The sequence below is a fragment of the Pelophylax lessonae genome (assembly GCF_965119305.1).
Source record: "Pelophylax lessonae genome assembly, chromosome: 3".
Taxonomy (NCBI): Eukaryota; Metazoa; Chordata; class Amphibia; order Anura; family Ranidae; genus Pelophylax; species Pelophylax lessonae.
In genome coordinates, this window is record NC_138770.1 from 655,660,221 (window position 1) to 655,679,924 (window position 19,704).

A 19,704-nucleotide genomic window follows, 5' to 3' on the forward strand; every position below is an offset into this window, starting at 1 on the left:
GCGTGTTTGAATCCTAGTCTGCACCCACAAGTAAGCTGTCAGCTGCACTGGGCCCATCATCTGTAGCCAGGGCATTCTCCATCACATATGGCTGCGATGGGAAGAACTGTTTGGTCCATAACATGACAGCTTCCTGGTAGGAAGAAACTCTAAGCAACTTCTCCTATCTGCCACTTGAATTCAAGCAAACTGATCCATCCATGCTCAATCCTTAGAAGCAAGGAAAAGAGCCACCACACACCGGATAAATCACATACACTATATTATCAAAAGTATTGGCACGCCTGCCTTTACACACATGTGACCTTTAATGGCATCCCAGTCTTAGTCTGTAGGGTTCAATATTGAGTTGGCCCACCCATGGATGAGCGAGTTTGGGGTGGAGGAACTTTGCTAGCCTGGAGAGTCATGACCCCAACCCGATGGTCAAACATTCCCATAGACACACTCCTAAACCTTGTGGACAGTCTTCCCAGAAGAGTTGAAGCTGTTATAGCTGAAAAAGGTGGGCCAACTCAATAGTAAACCCTACGACTAAGACTCGGATGCCATTAAAGTTCATGTGGGTGTAAAGGCAGGCATCACAATACTTTTGACAATATAATGTACTTTCACGTTTATCGTTGCACATCCACAAACATGCCAATGACCGTCCCTGCCCCAGGAAATGCCCTCTCTCATGCATTTCACCCAGTCAGAGCTTAATTGTAGAGATTAGTAAAAAATTGTAGCTTCCCGGTGGGTTTTGGACTGGAATCTTTCCATGCCTGAGCTCATCCCTACTGCTCACCTACCTGCATGTTTACTCTAAAATCTATTGTGTTACTGCCATTTTCTGAACCCCCCCCCCCCCCCCGCCATCTCATATGTGGTGCTGCTTGAGTAATGAAAGGAGTTGAAATATTTCATAGGTTATGAGCCACCCTCCTGTACATGCCATACAGGTGATTCATAAAATTAGGCTTTGATCCTTGTTGTGACAATACACGTGACATGTCTTCTATTCCGTAGGAGGAGATGAACACATGGATCCAGGCCATCACAAACGCCATCTCATCAGACAAAACCGAGGTGTCCCTGAGCACACAGAGCACTCCAGCATCCAGCCGCGCCCAAACCTTGCCAGCCAGCGTCACCGTCACCACCGAGTCCAGCCCCGGCAAGCGAGAGAAAGACAAAGAGAAGGACAAGGAGAAAAGATTCAGCCTGTTCGGAAAAAAGAAGTGAACTCCAACCTAAAAACAAAACAAAAAATGATACAAACCACTGCACTTCTATACTATTTTTCTTTTCTTTTCAGTGAAATGTCAGCATGCAAGCTCAGAACCAATACATTACTCTGTGCCTAATGTTCCCCCAATGTGATTCAAAGATAATAATTGAAAAAAAAAAAAAACAAAAATAAAAAAAAAACTTTATTTATATAGAATGCTGATAAGACACATCTGACTTGAGGGACATTGGGCATCTATACAAGAGGGAGGACCATTCTTTTTTTCTTTACTTTTTTCTTTCTGTGTTTTTTTTTTTTTTTCTAAGACATTGTAGATTAAAATCTAAATATTTAAACATTTTTCCTCAATTTTGTGAGGCTGTCTTGAAAACAACCCACACTCTTAAGTACACTGATATGATGCAAGGCAGCGGTGCTTTTAGTAATTATAAAACAGTCGATCAACCAAGGTAAAAAATACATTCAGACACCTTCATCACTACCGTGCACACAAGAGTGAGCACTGAATCTCTTTACTATAAAACAGCAGTGTACATAAATGTTAGGTAACTTACAGACTTCAGCTATGGAGGAAGCACAAGTCCCAGCATGCCTGCTAGGCACATTGGTTCTTGTAGTTCCTCTTCCGCTAGGAGTCCTCAGTTACCAGGTCAGATGCACAGGAGTATTTGGTAACCAGAGTGCAGACACAATTTTTTTTGCCTGTAGAAGAACATCACGTGTGTGACTTCCGAATGTTGGAGTTTTTTTTTTTCCACTTGTGAAGGTGGGGAGGCTGTTCAGATATCGGCAGCCCACAGCTCATTAACTTCCACGAGGAGAAGTCTGAGCTGACTGGTGGTTAGAATATAATCTGCCCTAAACACTCATTCAGTCCTATGCTAACACCCAGTCCGTTTCAGAAAAGGGCCCAGAACTTACACAGCCCTGGGGAAGTTAATGAGCTAAGGGCTATAAATCTCTGAGCGGTCCTCGGTGAGCACTAGGAAAGCGTTTCGTTCTTTCCTGGAGAACCTTGTTTTGGAAAGAATAGCAGTTTTAAATACTCTTGTAATTTAAAAAAAACAAAAAAAAAAAACTCTTGTTTTTGTTTATATTTTTTCTGCTGAAATACACTATATTGTATGTTTCTGATTTAATTCTAGTACAAACTATAATGAGAACTAGCTGTATAATAAACTCTTTAAAGGAATCCTCAATGTTAAATGTACAAGTGAAATGAAGCATTTACTGGAACAAAAAAGTAATGTTACTCAACTGATTACTTGCTTGTCAGCTACAGCACTGTGTGTTATAATTTTTTTGCTACTTTATTTTGCTATTTGATACATAGTGTGCATTTCTCTGTCACTGTAACTATTGTAATGAAAAATTTGACATTTTACTGCACAATCAGAATGACATTTATTAGGAATAATCTCCTCTCAATGACTGGGCCTGTAGTCCTGGAAATGGCTTTCAGTTGAATGGAACTGTGCCACTAGAGGCGAAGGGGTCTGGTGGGCTCTGAGGACCTCCGTCAGTTGGTGAAGGGCGGGCCTCCGACCTCCTTTCCCACCTGTCTGTGCTCATTGGAGTGAGGGCCCGTCCTTCACCAGCTGCTGGGCGGGCTGAGGGCTGGTTTGGCCCCTGTTCTAGACTTTTACCCTATCTGTTAAATATATGCTATGTCATTAAATGCTTTTAAAAATGACAGTCACTGGAAGACGTTGGTTTCTTTCATTGCTTGCAGTTTAGGCTCCGGTGCAGTGTTCATTATTATTTTTAGCACAAGAAATATAAAAAAATCGATCACTTTTTTTCTCTGATAAAAAGTGAAGGGAAATGTGTGTGTTTCTGAGTGTACATGACGGCAGCCCAGATGTATCAAACCCATCATGAACCCATCATGAAGGTGAGATTCCAGGGCAGCAGTTTTAATTTCATTTTTTTGAAGGGCAACTTCAGCCTTGTGGTTTATACACAGTTAAAACACCCTTAAAATGTGTTAACCACTTGCCTACCTGGCTTTTTCTGGAACTTTTTGTTTACAAGTTTAAATCAGTATTTTGTGCTAGAAAATTAGTTATAACCCCCAAACCTTATACATTTTATTTTTTAGCAAAGACCCTAGGGAATAAAATGGTGATTGTTGCATTTTTTTTATGTCACACGGTATTGCAAACGCAATTTTTTTTGGAAAAAATACACTTAAACAAAACACAATAGTTGATCCCCTCCCACTTCCCCCTCCTGCCCTCCCCCTTCCCCCTCCCGCCCTCCCCCTTCCCCCTCCCCCCTCCCGCCTTCCCCCTCCCGCCTTCCCCCTCCCCCTCCCGATCTCCCCCTACCCCTCCCGATCTCCCCCTACCCCTCCCGATCTCCCCCTTCCCCTCCCGCCCTCCCCCTTCCCCTCCCGCCCTTCCCATCCCGCCTTCCCGCTTCCCCTCCCGATCTCCCCCTACCCCTCCCGATCTCCCCCTTCCCCTATTTTTAACGGTTTTGATTGTTACTTATGTTTCTACTCATAGGTGCCATACATGTTTTTTTGTATGCTTTACTTATTTTTCAATAAAAACTTATTATACAAAAATAAAAAAAACACAATAGTTGAAAATAGAATCTAGGACAAAATGGACTTTATAGGCACAGGCAGTGCATGTAATTAAAAAGAAAATGTATTAATGGTCATACATATCAAAATCTACAATATATATAATACAATACATACAAAAATGTTAAAAACACTTAAGAAATGTACAGTTATCCAAACCTAACCATAGGTGTCCAAAGTGGATGGGGGACCCCCTACGGTACCCACTAGAGGTATGGATAACCGAGTATACAGGCTAGAGTGCAAGCTCTAGCCTGTATACTGTACAAGAAATGTACAGTTACCCAAACCTAACCATAGGTGTTCAAAGTGGATGGGGAAACCCCTACGGTACCCACTAGAGGTATGGATAACCGAGTATATAGGCTAGAGTGCAAGCTCTACATGTTTCGCGATCTTAACGCTTCTTCAGGAGCTTTTCTAGTCATTCTATATATAATAAAATAGAGAAACCTATAAAATCCAATTTAGGTTTAAATACGTGATATATAACATCACCAACGTGTTCACCAAACCTCACTGAGGTTGAACACTTTGGTGATGGTTATATATCACGTATTTCAACTTACAGTAAACATATAAAATCCATTTTAATTTGAAATACGTGATATATAACCATCACCAAAGTGTTCAACCTCAGTGAGGTTTGGTGAACACGTTGGTGATGTTATATGTCACGTATTTCAACTTAAATTGGATTATAATTTAACTGTATGTTTCTCTATTTTATTATTTTTAGAATGACTAGAAGAGCTCCTGAAGAAGCGTTAAGATAGCAAAACATGTAGAGCTTGCATTCTAGCCTGTATACTCGGTTATCCATACCTCTACTGGGTACCATAGGGGGTCCCCCATCCACTTGACCATTATTACATTTTCTTTTTAATTACATGCCTATACTGCCTGTGCCTATAAAGTCCATTTTGTCCTAGATTCCACTTTCAACTGATTATATGGGATGTGGCACACAGCTTTATATTTTTACTCATGCACACTTGTTGGTACCACCCCACGGTAGTGTATATCCCTAATATTAATTCCTCTTCAAATCACAATAGTTACCCCAAGTTTTTTTTGTATAATGTGAAAGATGATGTTAACTGAGTAAAAAGATACCCAACATGTCACGCTTCAAAATTGTGCACGCTCTTGGAATGGCAACAAACGACAGTACTTAAAAATCTACAATCTCCTGTTTAGCGTTACAGAGAAGGTCTAGTGCTAGAATTATTGCTCTCGCTCGAATGTTTGCGGGGATACCGCATGTGTGGTTTGAATAATGTTATGTATGCGTCCGCTTCTGTCCGTGAGCACAGAGGGATAGGGGCGCTTTAAATTTGGTTTTTTTTATCATTTATTTTACTTTTTATTTTTACACTGTCCATTAAATTTCTTTTTTTTTTAATCACTTTTATTCATATTACAAGGAATGTAAAAAACACTTGTAATAGAAATAAGGATGTCAGGTCCTCCTTTTATGGAGAGATCTGGGGGCAAAAAGACCCCAAATCTCTTCTTTACCTTTAAAAGCAAAAGATTTAAAAAAATGTAACTTTCAATTTTTTTTTCCATTCTGGACCAGAAGTGACATCATGATGTCACTCTGGTCCTCCAGGGCCGTAGTCCATAAGTTAACTCTTAAATTGCCTATGGGAGCAGACCGCCGTATCGTCGGATCCTTTCTCGGGCGAACCGGCGATAACGGTAAGCCCGAGAAGCACCGGCCCGCCCCTTAAGAAACCGACCCAGTGGCTCATGAAGTGCTCGGGCCGGTTTAATGAGTAAGCCAACTGTCTGCTAAAAAAAAATGGTACTGGGGCTGATAATCCTGTGGTTTACCAGCCATAATCCTGGTAAACCACTATTTTTTTTGCACAGTTACATTGGTCCAGGTTTGACTAAAACCGTGGTTAAGACTAAGGCCTGCATTAGCAGAAACACATCACTTGTTTTGTTCCTGGATTTATTTATTTTTTTTTACCCTAATATTTTCAAGAAAGATGATTGAATTTTAAGCTTTTGAGTTGCTTAGCTCTTTTGACATTTGTAGAGGCTTTGAGCGGGGCACCACTAAGGTATCTAACCTTATTTGAAATCGGACTTTGGGGTGGCAGCGCTGTCAGTCTTTGTTGTTTCCCTGTCTCTCCACCTCATACAGTCAGAGAATGCCTTGAATTCACTGAGAAAAAGGCATTTTAGTGAATGGCACCCATGCCAAGTGAGCAACCCACCCTTCACAATGCAGCATGGCACCTGCTCACCCATCAAGGGCATCATAACAATGTCTTGCATGTTTCTCAGCATGCAAGGCAATCTCTGATTGGACAAGATATTTACCTCATCCAATCAGAGAATGTTTTGCACTCATTGAGAAAACTACCATATGTCCTATAAATGGTGACAGTGCCAAGCGAGGGATGCCATGTGCTAACTATACAGCAGGGCAGCCGCACAGCACAGGACCCAGAAAACCAGGGCGATCACTGGAGTAGAGGTGACTCATTATGGAGAGTCTCCATTCCACAGCTATGGCATATGTATTGTTACATTGGTCAAACCTGGAGCAATGTAACAATGCAAAAAAATCATACCTGTAGTTTAACTTGGAGAATTTTCCGTCAGTTTGTTAAAAATTAAAAGTCAACAGCTACAGAGAAGGTAGCTGCTGAATTTTATTGAGGGTACGTTCACACTGAATGCATGTTTGAAATAGTGCACGTTCACCTGAACTCTCACGATTTCAAAGCCACATTTCAGTGCGAGTTAGGGGGCAATTTGAATGACATCTGTGTGGGTTCATGCACAGAGGTCTATTGAAGTCGCCAAAAGTATTGCAGGAACTATTATGGGAAATCGGTGCGGCATTGCAAAGTCAGCGTTGCCACGATTGGAATAGTGCAGTTACCGGCAATAGGTTGCGATTTGATGTGTCAAATCGCGCTGATATGAACAGGGGCTTAAAAGGACACTCCACCTGTCGTGGGATCCAGCACCAGCCTCACCCGGGCCAGGTCTTTGGGTCACCAGTGCCACCATGTTTTCTGTTGGAGGTCGCCTGTGATTCTTTGAGGCTTCACACTGAATGCCCAAGCTGCACTACATTATCTGTCCCATGATGTTGCTGGGAGATGAACTTCTGTTCTGGCCGCCTAGGCCAGTGGTCTCCAAACTGTGGCCCTCGCTTGCTTTTATCTGGCCTTTGGGGCACAATCCCCCCCCCCCCAATGACACTGACTATGGGACACAATTCTCCCCCAATGACACTAACCATGGGCCACAATTCCCTCTAATGACACCAACCATGGGGTACAATTCCCCCTAATGACACCAGCCATGGGCCACAATTCCCTCTGACACCAACCATGGGGTACAATTCCCTCTAATGACACCAGCCATGGGCCACAATTCCCTCTAATAACACCAGCCATGGGCCACAATTCCCTCTAATAACACCAGCCATGGGCCACAATTCCCTCTGACACCAACTATGGGGTACAATTATTCCCAATGACACCAATCGTGGAGCACAATTCCTGCCACTGAAACGATTAGGCATTATGTTTTCCCACTGACATTGGGACATTTTCTACTCCCAATGGCCACAGTCCGGACCCAGCTAAAGTCTGAAGGACAGTAAACTGGCCCTTTGTTTAGAGACCCCTGGCCTATGCGATCAGAATGGAAGTGGAGAATACTAGGTACCTGCTCTACACCCCCCCCCCCCCCCTCCCAAAGAAAAATCCAAATATGATAGAGGAGGCAGAAAAACAACCTTTTGGGTTAAACTCTGCTTTATGCCCTTAGGAAACTGCCTACACGTATTTAGGGCTCTTCCAACCCAGCCTGCTCTGAAGAACAAGCTGTTTTCCTGTGCAAGCTGGTATCTGTTCTGTAATAAGGGGGGAGGGGGTTTCTTTCAATGCAAGCCACTCATTTTTTATTTATTTTTTAAATCGGTGACATTTCCTGAATTTCTAGAAACACACACAAATGGACAGGTAGCTGCAGTGCAGACCTGCTACATTTTGCTGCACCTTTGTCTCTTTGTGGTGTGAATGGGGCGCAGAGAAAGTACAGATCTCCACACACACAATGGGCACAAGACTTCAAAATATATATATATTTTTTTTTAATGTTCTACATTTGTAAAAGTTTGTTACCCTGAACACCTAGCTTCAGTGTAACTTCCAATCAGGGAGTGTGCACCATCACCATTCATGACTGATGCAGAACTTTCCATCATAGCAGGTAAGTGGTAGATGGATGGTAAACAACAACCAAGAAAAATTCCCAGCTCAATTCCAGTCAGCCTGCAACAAACCGAGGTGTCACAGGGGCTGTTTGCACACATTTGAAAATGCAAGCTGCAGAGGTCGCAACAAGGACCCCGGTATTCTCTGCAGTCCTAGCTCTATAAATTTTGAGAGCCTCTATAGCAGGAGCACATATATAGTAATGGCTAGATTGAGGGTAGGTATGCCTGGAGGGGGAACCCACTGCTCCTTAAAGGCACAGGGGTGCACTGGGCACCCATCGAAAAGCACAATGGCAGCAAAGGTTTCCAGTGTGCCCCCTCACTATGTAACCAACAGTACAAACAAATGGCAACCAATCCAACCTATAAATGCCCAGTTAATGGTTGGGGCTGCTGCCATTTGTACGGGTGGGTGATGAGCAGGTTGCAGGTCCAAATCCGCTCCAGCCGCCTGTGCGTGATGGTGCATAGGGCAGCTGGACACAGCTTAGTCCACAGGAAGTAGTGGCTCCATTGAGCAAGCACAAACTATGGAACCACCACTAATATTGATCTGCTGTTATGGGAAAACCATATATTATCCTGGTGTGAAATTAAAGCACTGGAAATATCCTGGATTAATAAGCAGGTTTAGATGTAAGTGTGGATGTTTTTGGTAATATTTTTTTTTTTCAATTTTAAAAACATTTTACCCTTGGGCCTGGAAAATTGAATATGTCTGTAAAGTGTCTGGAAGCATAGCACGAGTTGGAAACCATGGGGCTGATTTACTAAAACTGGAGAGTGCAAAATCTGTTGCAGGTGTGCATGGTAGCCAATCGGCTTCCAGGTTTTTTTTCTTCAAAGCTTTAGTAAGCTAAAGATAGAAGCTGATTAGCTACCAAGCACCGCTGCAAGAGGTATTGCACTCTTCAGTTTTAGTAAATCAACCCCCATGTGTTCTGTTATACAATAGAACATGAAAAATAATCCTACATTTGTGGCATCATAAAGTCCATTTTCATCCATATCGAAAAGTCAGACAGGTTTCTGTCCAAGTCATGGTGCAGATGCAAGACCACCATTATATAGACCTGCACTACAAGGACCACCTCGCTATAGACCTCGACTACATGTAGTCACTCCAGGGATCACTTCCTATAGATCTCCACTATAAATGGGCACTACAAGGAACACATCCATATAGACCTCCTTTATAAGTGGACAGTCCAGGGAATACCTCCCCCTAAAAGTGGGCACTCTAGCTAATGCCTCCCTACAGACCTCCACCAAAAAAGACACACCTGGGACCCCCACCCTTTAGGCCTTCACTGCACATGGGCCCTTCAGGGACTGCCTTGCTGTAGACCTCAACTACAGGTGGGCACTCCTGGGCCCACCTCCCTAGGGATCTCTACCAGAAGTGGGTACTCCAGGGACTGCCTCCCTATAGAACTCAGCTACAAGTGGACACTCCAGAGACCTCTTCTCTTTAAACCTCAACTACAAATTGGTCCTCAGGGTCTCATCTTGCAGTTGTACAAGATGTCACAAAGACAACCATTGGGGCCAGTTAAATAACAATGCCTCCCTAATTAGCAGTGCGACCCCAGTGGATGCCTGGACATTTGGGGATTTCTACATCACTGCTCAGTGAAAGCAGCACAAATATCTTTGCTCTCCCAGTAAGTCACAAATAAGAAAAAGTATGGCACAGCACAAAAGCATGCTTATTTAGTAGGAAATTATAGATATATACAGTATCTCACAAAAGTGAGTACAACTGCAAGTCCAACATGGCACCTCAAGGCAAAGAACTCTGAGGATCTGAAAAAAGAATTGTTGCTCTACATAAAGATGGCCTCGTCTATAAGATTGCCAAGACCCTGAAACTGAGCTGCAGCACGGTGGCCAAGACCATACAGTGGGTTAACAGGAAAGGTTCCACTCAGAACAGGCCTCATCATGGTCAACCAAAGAAGTTGAGCGCACATGCTCAGCATCATATCCAAAGGTTGTCTTTGGGAAATAGACGTATGAGTGCTGCCAGCATTGCTGCAGAGGTTGAAGGGGTGGGGGGTCAGCCTGTCAGTGCTCAGACCATACGCCGCACACTGCATCAAATTGGTCTTCATGGCTGTCATCCCAGAAGGAAGCCTCTTCTAAAGATAATGCACAAGAAAGCCCGCAAACAGTTTGCTGAAGACAAGCGGATTAAGGACATGGAATACTGGAACCATGTCCTGTGGTTTGATGAGACCAAGATAAACTTATTTAGTTCAGATGGTGTCAAGCGTGTGTGGGGGCAACCAGGTGAGGAGTACAAAGACAAGTGTGTCTGGCCTACAGTCAAGCATGGTGGTGGGAGTGTCATGGTCTGGGGCTGCATGAGTGCTGCCGGCACTGGGGAGCTACAGTTCATTGAGGGAACCATGAATGCCAACATGTACTGTGACATACAGAAGCAGAGCATGATCCCCTCCCTTCTGGTTGGAGCCCGGGCTGAGACTGCCATACACTTCACAGAATTTTGCTGTGATGTGTGACTTTTAGGACTTAATTTCCCTAATGGATGTTTTGAGCTGGGACAAACTCCATCCTTGTGGGCACTCCTAGCAGTTTGTCATGCAAGAGGACCTGGTGGAGCCGTAAGCAGCACCTGAAATTTTTGTTGTGGTTTCTAGGCATCATTACATACAATGCAGGGCTATTAACCCTGCATGGTATGTGCTGGGGGCAAGTGTGCATCCGCAGCTGTAGGAGGAGGCTGCAGGGGACTAGCTGCATCACTGGAAGGACCCTGCTGGAGCACGGAACAAGGTACCTTATTCCGGCACTTAGATATAACAAACATAAACCCCTTATAGTGCAGGGGATCCACTGCAAGGGTGGATTATTTCTAATTCCTGGAATTTGGCTTTAACCAATAAAGGGAGGAGTAGGTTGTAGGTTAAATTAATAAACCCAAAAGCAGACATTTATTCTAGTGCAGTTTACCAATTAGATGTGATAGCTGCATTTGTTTTCTTTTTTAGCCTCTCTATTCTATTTTCATCTGGTGACCCTGCCAATAAGTCTGTTGTTTTCACAAGAACAAGCTCTCTTACCAATATATCAGTTACATGGATGAGAAAATACAATTTTCCACTGACGGGGTGCTTACAATGATCAGCTTTTATTTATTTATGTGAAGCCTTTATCCCATTACATCATTGGTTTTGGGTTTAATACTGCTTTACGGTTAGTTTAACCACTTCAGCTCTGGAAGGTTTTAAGCCCTTAATGACCAGGCCATTTTTCGTGATTCCGCACTCCGTTGCTTTAACCACTTGCCGACTGCCGCAAGTACATATACTGCGGCGGTCAGCCCCGGCCAGGCAAAGTGACGTACCGTTACGTCACTAGCCTGTCACCGGCTTGTGAGCCAATAGCGGGCGAGCGCCCTGGCTCGTTCCCTGACAAGTCAGTGCGTGTGACCGGCGGACCCGATTTTCGCCGGGAAGGGAGAAAGGCAGGCGGCTAATGTAAACAAAGCCACCTGTCATTCTCCCCTGTGTAAAAATGGAGATCAGACGGTTCTACTATGTAGGACCATTGATCTCTGTTTTTACAATAGTAGCCATGTCCCATCACAGTTAGAAACACACCCCTAGGACACACTTAACCCCTCCCTCTCCAATACAGTTAACCCCTTCCCTGCCAGTGTCATTTTTACAGTAACAGTGCATATGTATAGCACTGATTACTGCAGTAATGTCACTGGTAACCCCAAAAATGTCAGTCAAGGGTCCGATCTGTCCGCCGCAATGTCGCAGTCCCGCAAAAAAAAAAAATCGCAGATCGCCGCCATTACTCGTTAAAAAAAAAAACACCAAAAATGACAAAAATCTTTCCCTTTGTTAGTAAACGCGATAACTTTTGTGCAAACCAATCAAAATACGCTTTTTGCGATTTTTTTTTACCAAACATATGTAGCATAAAACATATTGGCCGAAAATGTTAAGAAATTTAGATTTTTACATTTTTTTGGGGGGAATTTCATATAAAAAAGTGAAAATATTGTTATTTTTGCAAAATTGTTGCTATTTATTTGTTTATAGCGCATGATCAAAAAAATCGCACAGGTGATCAAATACCACCAAAAGAAAGCTCTGTTTGTGGGAAAAAAAGGACGTCAAATTCGTTTAGGTACAGCGTCGCACGACCGCGCAATTGTCCGTTAAAGTCACGCAGTAAAAAAATCGCAAAAAAAACCCTGGTCAGGAAGGAGGTAAAATCTTCCGGGGCTTAAGTGGTTAACTGACAATTGCGCGGTCATGCGATTCTGTACCTAAATACAATTGATGTCCTTTCTTTTCCCACAAATAGAGCTTTAGTTTGGTGGTATTTGATCACCTTTGCGTTTTTTAGATTTTTAGATAAAAATGATGGAGATGGAGTGCGCTGATGTCTGAGGTCATTGCGCACACCACAATCACGTGAGGGACGTTCCCCAGGAGAGACGCTCAAACTCATCATACTCATCAGTTTGCACTATGAGCGGCAGTATGAGTTGGGTAAATGCCGCCAAAAACGCACTGCAAACTCATGACACACAAAACTGCTGGAGAAAAAATCTTGGGAGTCAATTTGCTGCCCCTCTCAAAGTGCTGCCTGGGTCCAATGGACCCAGCGAGACCCATGGTAGGGCCGGCGTTTGGACAGAGGCAGGGAGAGATCAGGGATTCAGCTTAGCTGTATCACATGATCTTTCCCTGCCTCTCTGACAGAAAAGCCGCCTGCTTTGTTTACATAGGCAGGCGGCTCTTCTGTCATTCTAGCCGAAGATCGCGGGAGGCCGGTGGTGATGGAGCCCGCTCTTCCCGTGGTCTGCCTCCCGCTGTGTCTAATCACACGTGCACATAATTACGCAGATCTATGTGATTATGAGCAGCCGGACCGACCCGCCGCAGTAAATCTGCGTGGGGGCGGTCGGCAAGCGGTTAAACCATGACCATTCATGTCAACAAAAATCTTCCCTGCTGGGTTTTAACCCAAAGCCTAACTAACCTGCATACAGCCCAGCGGTAGGACAGGAAAGAAAAGAAAGGGATAATTATTCTGTATAAGGCTGAGTACCCATGTGAATGACATGGGTGACAGGTAAATATTCTCTTCTGACAGGGAATATATATACCTGTCTAATGCAGAAAAGTTCTGTGCTACTGATACCAAAAAACTCAATAAAAACTGCTGGCTGCCGATCCACACAGGTTTAACCTATAAGAGCCATTACCTCCCAACTATTCACCTATGTTCTGTCACATACATACAGTACATAGTTGACAGCAACTGTGTTCTAGAACACTGAATTCCAAACTGTGGCCCTTGGGGCACCATTCCTCCCACTGACACCAACCACAGGGCACTATTCCTTTAACTGACACCAACGACAGGGCACTATTCCTTCCACTGACACTGACAGGGCACTATTCCTCCCACTGACACCAACAACAGGGCACTATTCCTTCCACTGACACCAACAACAGGGCACTATTCCTTCCACTGACACCAACAACAGGGCACTATTCCTTCCACTAACACCAACAGCAGGGCACTATTCCTTCCACTGACACCAACGACAGGGCACTATTCCTTCCACTGACACTGACAGGGCACTATTCCTCCCACTGACACCAACAACAGGGCACTATCCCACTGACACCAACAACAGGGCACTATTCCTCCCACTGACACCGACAGGGCACTATTACTCCCACTGACACACCAACAACAGGGCACTATTCCTCCCACTGACACCAACGACAGGGCACTATTACTCCCATTGACACTAACAACAGGGCACTATTCCTTCCACTGACACTAACAGCAGGGCACTATTCCTTCCACTGACACCAACGACAGGGCACTATTCCTTCCACTGACACCAACGACAGGGCACTATTCCTTCCACTGACACTGACAGGGCACTATTCCTCCCACTGACACCAACAACAGGGCACTATTCCTTCCACTGACACCAACAACAGGGCACTATTCCTTCCACTGACACCAACAACAGGGCACTATTCCTTCCACTGACACCAACAGCAGGGCACTATTCCTTCCACTGACACCAACGACAGGGCACTATTCCTTCCACTGACACCAACAACAGGGCACTATTCCTCCCACTGACACTAACAACAGGGCACTATTGCTCCCACTGACACCAACAACAATGGGGCACTATTCCTTCCACTGACACCAACAACAGGGCACTATTCCTTCCACTGACACCAACAACAGGGCACTATTCCTCCCACTGACACAGACTGGACAACTATATTTCTTCCACTGACATCACCAGCAACAAGGCACTATTCCTCCCACTGACACCACCAGCAACAAGGCACTATTCCTCCCACTGACACCATTGATAGGGAACTATTCCTCCCACTGACACCATTGATAGGGAACTATTCCTCCCACTGACACAGACAACGGGGCAATATTCCTCCCACTGACACAGACAACGGGGCAGTTTTCTCCAACTAATGCCAGTTATGGGGCACTGTCCTGACCACAGCCTGCTATGTCATTTTTTTACTCTCACTGATGCTGGGAATTTTTCTACTCCCACTGATCCCCTTAAAGTCTGAAGGAAGGTAAACTGGCCCTTTGTTTAGAAAAGTTTGGGGACCCCTGCCCTATAAAGAGAACACCGGCTTATCAGAGCAGGCAGTAAAGGACGGTCACCCATGGACAGCATAGTCATCTCATGTAAAATAAAACCTATTAGTCTCTATGCTTTAGCTGACCTGTCCTCATCACATTGAAGAGAAAGTTATTGCAACAAACATGGAGGTGCAGGATGACTGGTAATAAAATGTACTTACCTCTTGTTTTTTAGGTGGTCTAATTGAAGACCAATCAATGCCTCCTGATTGTCTGTGTTTGTTACAGAGATCCTGTACCATTGTGTCTCTCCAGACCGACCCGTCCGTCCACATTGATACTAACTTCATGTTGTAGCAACCATTACCATGGCAAAGAGCCAAGCCAAGCATTGTGAGCAACAGCTTAGGAAGTCACCTGGCAGGAGGACAGAGGGGCCTCCCATGATGGCAAAGAATAATAAAGTCCTAATCAGATTGTTTGCCAGAGCTGTGGGTGGCGGCACACCCATACAAAGCATTCCTTTTATGTACTTTCTTAGCCTGAACCCAACAAATTGTTTGATACACCTGAACAAGATTGTCCCACATACCTGAACAAGATTGTCCCACATACCTGAACGAGATCGCACAATACACCTGAAGATTGTTCGATACACCTGAAGAAGATTGTCCCATACACCTGAAGAAGATTGTCCCACATACCTGAACGAGATCGTCCGATACACCTGAGCAAGATTGTCCCATACACCTGAAGAAGATTGTCCCATACACCTGAACGAGATCGTCCGATACACCTGAAGAAGATTGTCCCATATACCTGAACGGGATTGTCCGATACACCTGAAGAAGATTGTTCCATATACCTGAACGAGATTGTCCGATACACCTGAAGAAGATTGTTCCATATACCTGAACGAGATTGTCCGATACACCTGAACAAGATTGTCCCACATACCTGAACGAGATAGTCCGATACACCTGAAGAAGATTGTCCCATATACCTGAACGGGATTGTCCGATACACCTGAAGAAGATTGTCCCACATACCTGAAGAAGATTGTCAGATACACCTGAACAAGATTTTCTCATATACCTGAACGGGATCGTCCAATACACCTGAAGAAGATTATCCGATACAACTGAAGAAGATTGTCCCATATACCTGAAGAAGATTGCCCCATATACCTGAACGGGATTGTCCCATATACCTGAACGGGATCGTCCGATACACCTGAAGAAGATTGTCCGATACACCTGAAGAAGATTGTCCCATATACCTGAAGAAGATTGTCCCATATACCTGAACAAGATTGTCCCATATACCAGAACGGGATCGTCCGATACACCTGAAGAAGATTGTTCCATATACCTGAACGGGATTATCCGATACACCTGAAGAAGATTGTCCCACATACCTGAACGGATCGTCCGATACACCTGAAGAAGATTATCCGATACACCTGAAGAAGATTGTCCCATATACCTGAAGAAGATTATCCGATACACCTGAAGAAGATTGTCCCATATACCTGAAGAAGATTATCCGATACACCTGAAGAAGATTGTCCCATATACCTGAAGAATATTGTCCCATATACCTAAACAAGATTGTCCCACATACCTGAAGAAGACTGTCCCATATACCTAAACAAGATTGTCTCATATACCTGAAGAAGAATGCTTTCATTACCATCAGGAAGCGCAAGGCAGCGTGATAGCAATTTGAGCATAACACACTCAAATTTCTTCTAAAGTCTGCCATATTATAAACTCAACTATCTCCAGGAAAAAAATTGTAAATTCAGTTATATTCAATATTATGGTGACCAACACAGCATCACAAATCGACCTAGATGTCAATCTTGAATAGCAGTGTACCGCACCCCATGTAGGAGCCGCTGGTGAACAGAGATCCCCCACCATGCACAGCCAAGCACACTGAATTTCCACAGGCACACTAAAGACCCGTACACATGATGTGAAAATACAATATACACTCCTCTTCCTCCAGCACTCACTCGTTTGCAGAAAACACAGACTCAGCTGGGACACCTTCAGTGGATCTGGCAAAGAACTCATCCAAATCAAAGAAAAGGCCCTTTATAGGCAGGGACCACAAGCCCCTTTGATGTGTAGAGGAAAGTCCAGTGTCCAGCTACATTCTTGTGGCTACTGATCGCAGCACCACCTCTTCAGACATTGTCAGTCCTCCTGGCTGCAGCTGCCTCTCTCACTAGCCCTCCTGGATACTTCCCACAGTCCTCCCAGACTGCACACTCACCAGAACACCCAGCTGACTTCTCATGGAGATCTCCCGGACGTGCTGACTCTCTCCCGTGGTCCTCACACCTGCTCCCATGCAATGGAGGAGGCAAGGACCCCTCCGTTTTTTGTATGGATCCCTCCAGCGCACGAGCCCCAGGCCAGAGGTCACCCCCCCCCCCGACTAGGAACACCCTCCTCAAGGGCCACCAGCAGCCTCCTCAGCACTCCGTCTCCATCTTCCACCCGACTGCCCTTGCTGGCCTGACTTAAAGTATTTAAGAGCTGCCCACCCCCTGCTAGCCCACCTGTTGGAGATTGGCTGGAGCCCTCATCAATTCTCCTAGCAGCTCCTCCTAGACTTCACCTTCTGCTTCTGGAAGCTTCCCCAAGGTTCCAGAAAGGCAGAGGGAGTTACCAGAGGTGCTGCTTAATAAGTCAACCAGTCTTCCTGAGTCACTCATCCCTGACCTAGATTCAGCACAGGCTGACTCTCAGCCAGGCCAATTTACCTACACTAACAACTATGTACACTTAATCTAGCACACTAGCTAAAGGGTGCTACAGCAGTTTATAGGGTGAAATGGGAGGGGCCAACATATAAAAGGGTGTGTCCAACAAATTTGGTGAGTTCAGTCTTGAACTTGACATTATTAATATTATTATTATGCAGTAGGTTTCACTAAATGGTGAACACCCAGCACTGAAGCCTGTGGGCAGTGGGCTGGATGTGGCCCCCTTGATTGCCTTGATATGCTCCCTGGGCAACTATTCTTACCACTGACCCAAACCATAGGTCACTATTCCTCCCTCTGACACCAACAATCGGGCACTAGTCTTTTCACTGATATCAATGATGGGGCGCTATTCCTTCCACTGATACCAACAATGGGGCACTAATCCTCCCAGTGACACCAATGATGGAGCACTATTCTTTTTACTAACACCAACAATGGGGCACTATTCCTCCCACTGCCACCAACCATAGGGCTCTATTACTCCCACTGATACCAACAATGGGGCACTATTCTTTTTACTGACACAAATAATGGGGCACTATTCCTCCCACTGCCACCAACAATGGGCCACTATTTCTCCCACACTGACACCAACGATGGGGCACCATTCCTCCCACTGACACCAAAGATGGGGCACTATTCCTCCCACTGCCACCAACAATGGGCCACTATTCCTCCCACTGGCACCAATGATGGGGTACTATTCACCCCACTGACACCAACGATGGGGCACCATTCCTCCCACTGACACCCATGATAGGGCACTATTTCTCCCACTGACACTAATGATGGGGTACTATTCTTCCCACCAATACTAACAATGGGGCTCTATTCCTCCCATTGACACCAACGATGAGGCACTATTCCTCCCCACTGACACCAACGATGGTGTAAGCGGGTACTCTGAGGTGGACACCTGATGTAAGAGGGTACACTGAAGAGAACAACTGGTGTAATGGGGGCTGTGATGAGGACACCAGGTGTAAGAGGGCATTCTGATGTAAGGGGGTGTATGTCCCAAAATGCAAGTACCACTCGGTACAGCTTTCAGCCTCATCCAGCTGCAGCATATTTCAGTCAGCCATAGATTGGATAGGGATTGTATGCACATGGGTTAAACACATAGTGAGCAAGGGGTCTTTGAAGTTACTCCTGAAATTGTCAAAGTAATTTCGTAATTTTTTCATACTGCCTGTAGGACATAATTTGTTCCAGTAGATGGCAGTGTTGTTGCACAAAAACTTTAAAGCGGAGTTTCAGCCTTTTCTGTGTTTAGTAAAAGTCAGCAGCTAAAAAAAAGTGTATCTGCTGACTTCTAATAAACACACACTCACCTGTCCCACGGTTCAGCAATGTGGCCCGCCCGAAGCCTCGATCCTCTCTCTCTGCTCTAAGCGGCATCGGCATCATTAGTGTGGGCAGCTTGCAGCTTCACAGCCGGGTACGCATGCGCGAGTCACGCTGCGAGTCTTGATTGGCCAGCAATCTTCTGGGACCTTTGACGTGTCCCAGAAGATTGCAGAGAGAGAGAGAGAGGAGAGAGAGAGAGAGAGAGAGGAGAATTCTGCTGGGGGGGGGGGGGGCACGGCGCTCCAAGCAGAAGTGGGAGCGGGTACCTGTCAAAACTAGGTACCCGCTCCCCTCAAAAAAAATGACATGCCAAATGTGGCATGTCAGGGGGTCAGGTGTACTTAAAGCGGAAGTTCCACTTTTGGGTGAAACTCAGGTTTTAAATAGCGAAAAAAAAAGAAAATTCAGTATTAGAAAGAAAACTTTTTACCCAGCCATCTGGAAACATTAAGAAATTTGAACGCAGGTGGCGTCAGTTCATGGACTACTCTCTTCCCTCAGAGGAGCTCTCTCTTCACACATCCTCCTTCGCATTCACTAACTGGTACACCCGCATGGACTTTGCAAGTACTCAGGATATAACAGTGTCTACATCTCTACCTTAAGCCCCTGCCCTACGGAACCCCTGATGCATTCCATTATCCTCTTATACATTACCAATTATTTCATCGCTACCAGTCTCATGTTTGGCAGTCTATTCGTGCCTACCCAGCATCTTATTTCCCTCATTAACCCAGATACCACGTACTTTACTCGTTCAGTGTTACTTAATTTGTTTTGTTCCGATTTATGCTTACCCCATCGCGCCGGGGGGCATTAGATCCCTAGGCCAACTGTACCGTGTGTATTAACCA

The 19,704-nt window shown here is 44.9% G+C and overlaps 1 protein-coding gene across 4 annotated transcripts in view; it reads left to right on the plus strand.

Moving 5' to 3' along the window:
• Nucleotides 1–1,747, plus strand: part of SPTBN1 (spectrin beta, non-erythrocytic 1) — a 344,310-nt gene extending 342,563 nt beyond the window's left edge. For all 4 annotated transcript variants that reach the window (XM_082249276.1, XM_082249278.1, XM_082249279.1 and 1 more), the window contains one exon: nt 1,012–1,747. In XM_082249276.1, coding sequence (XP_082105402.1) covers nt 1,012–1,227 — 216 coding nt within the window. In that variant the 3' untranslated portion in view covers nt 1,228–1,747. The remainder of the gene's footprint in view (nt 1–1,011) is intronic.
• Nucleotides 1,748–19,704: the final 17,957 nt, after the last annotated feature.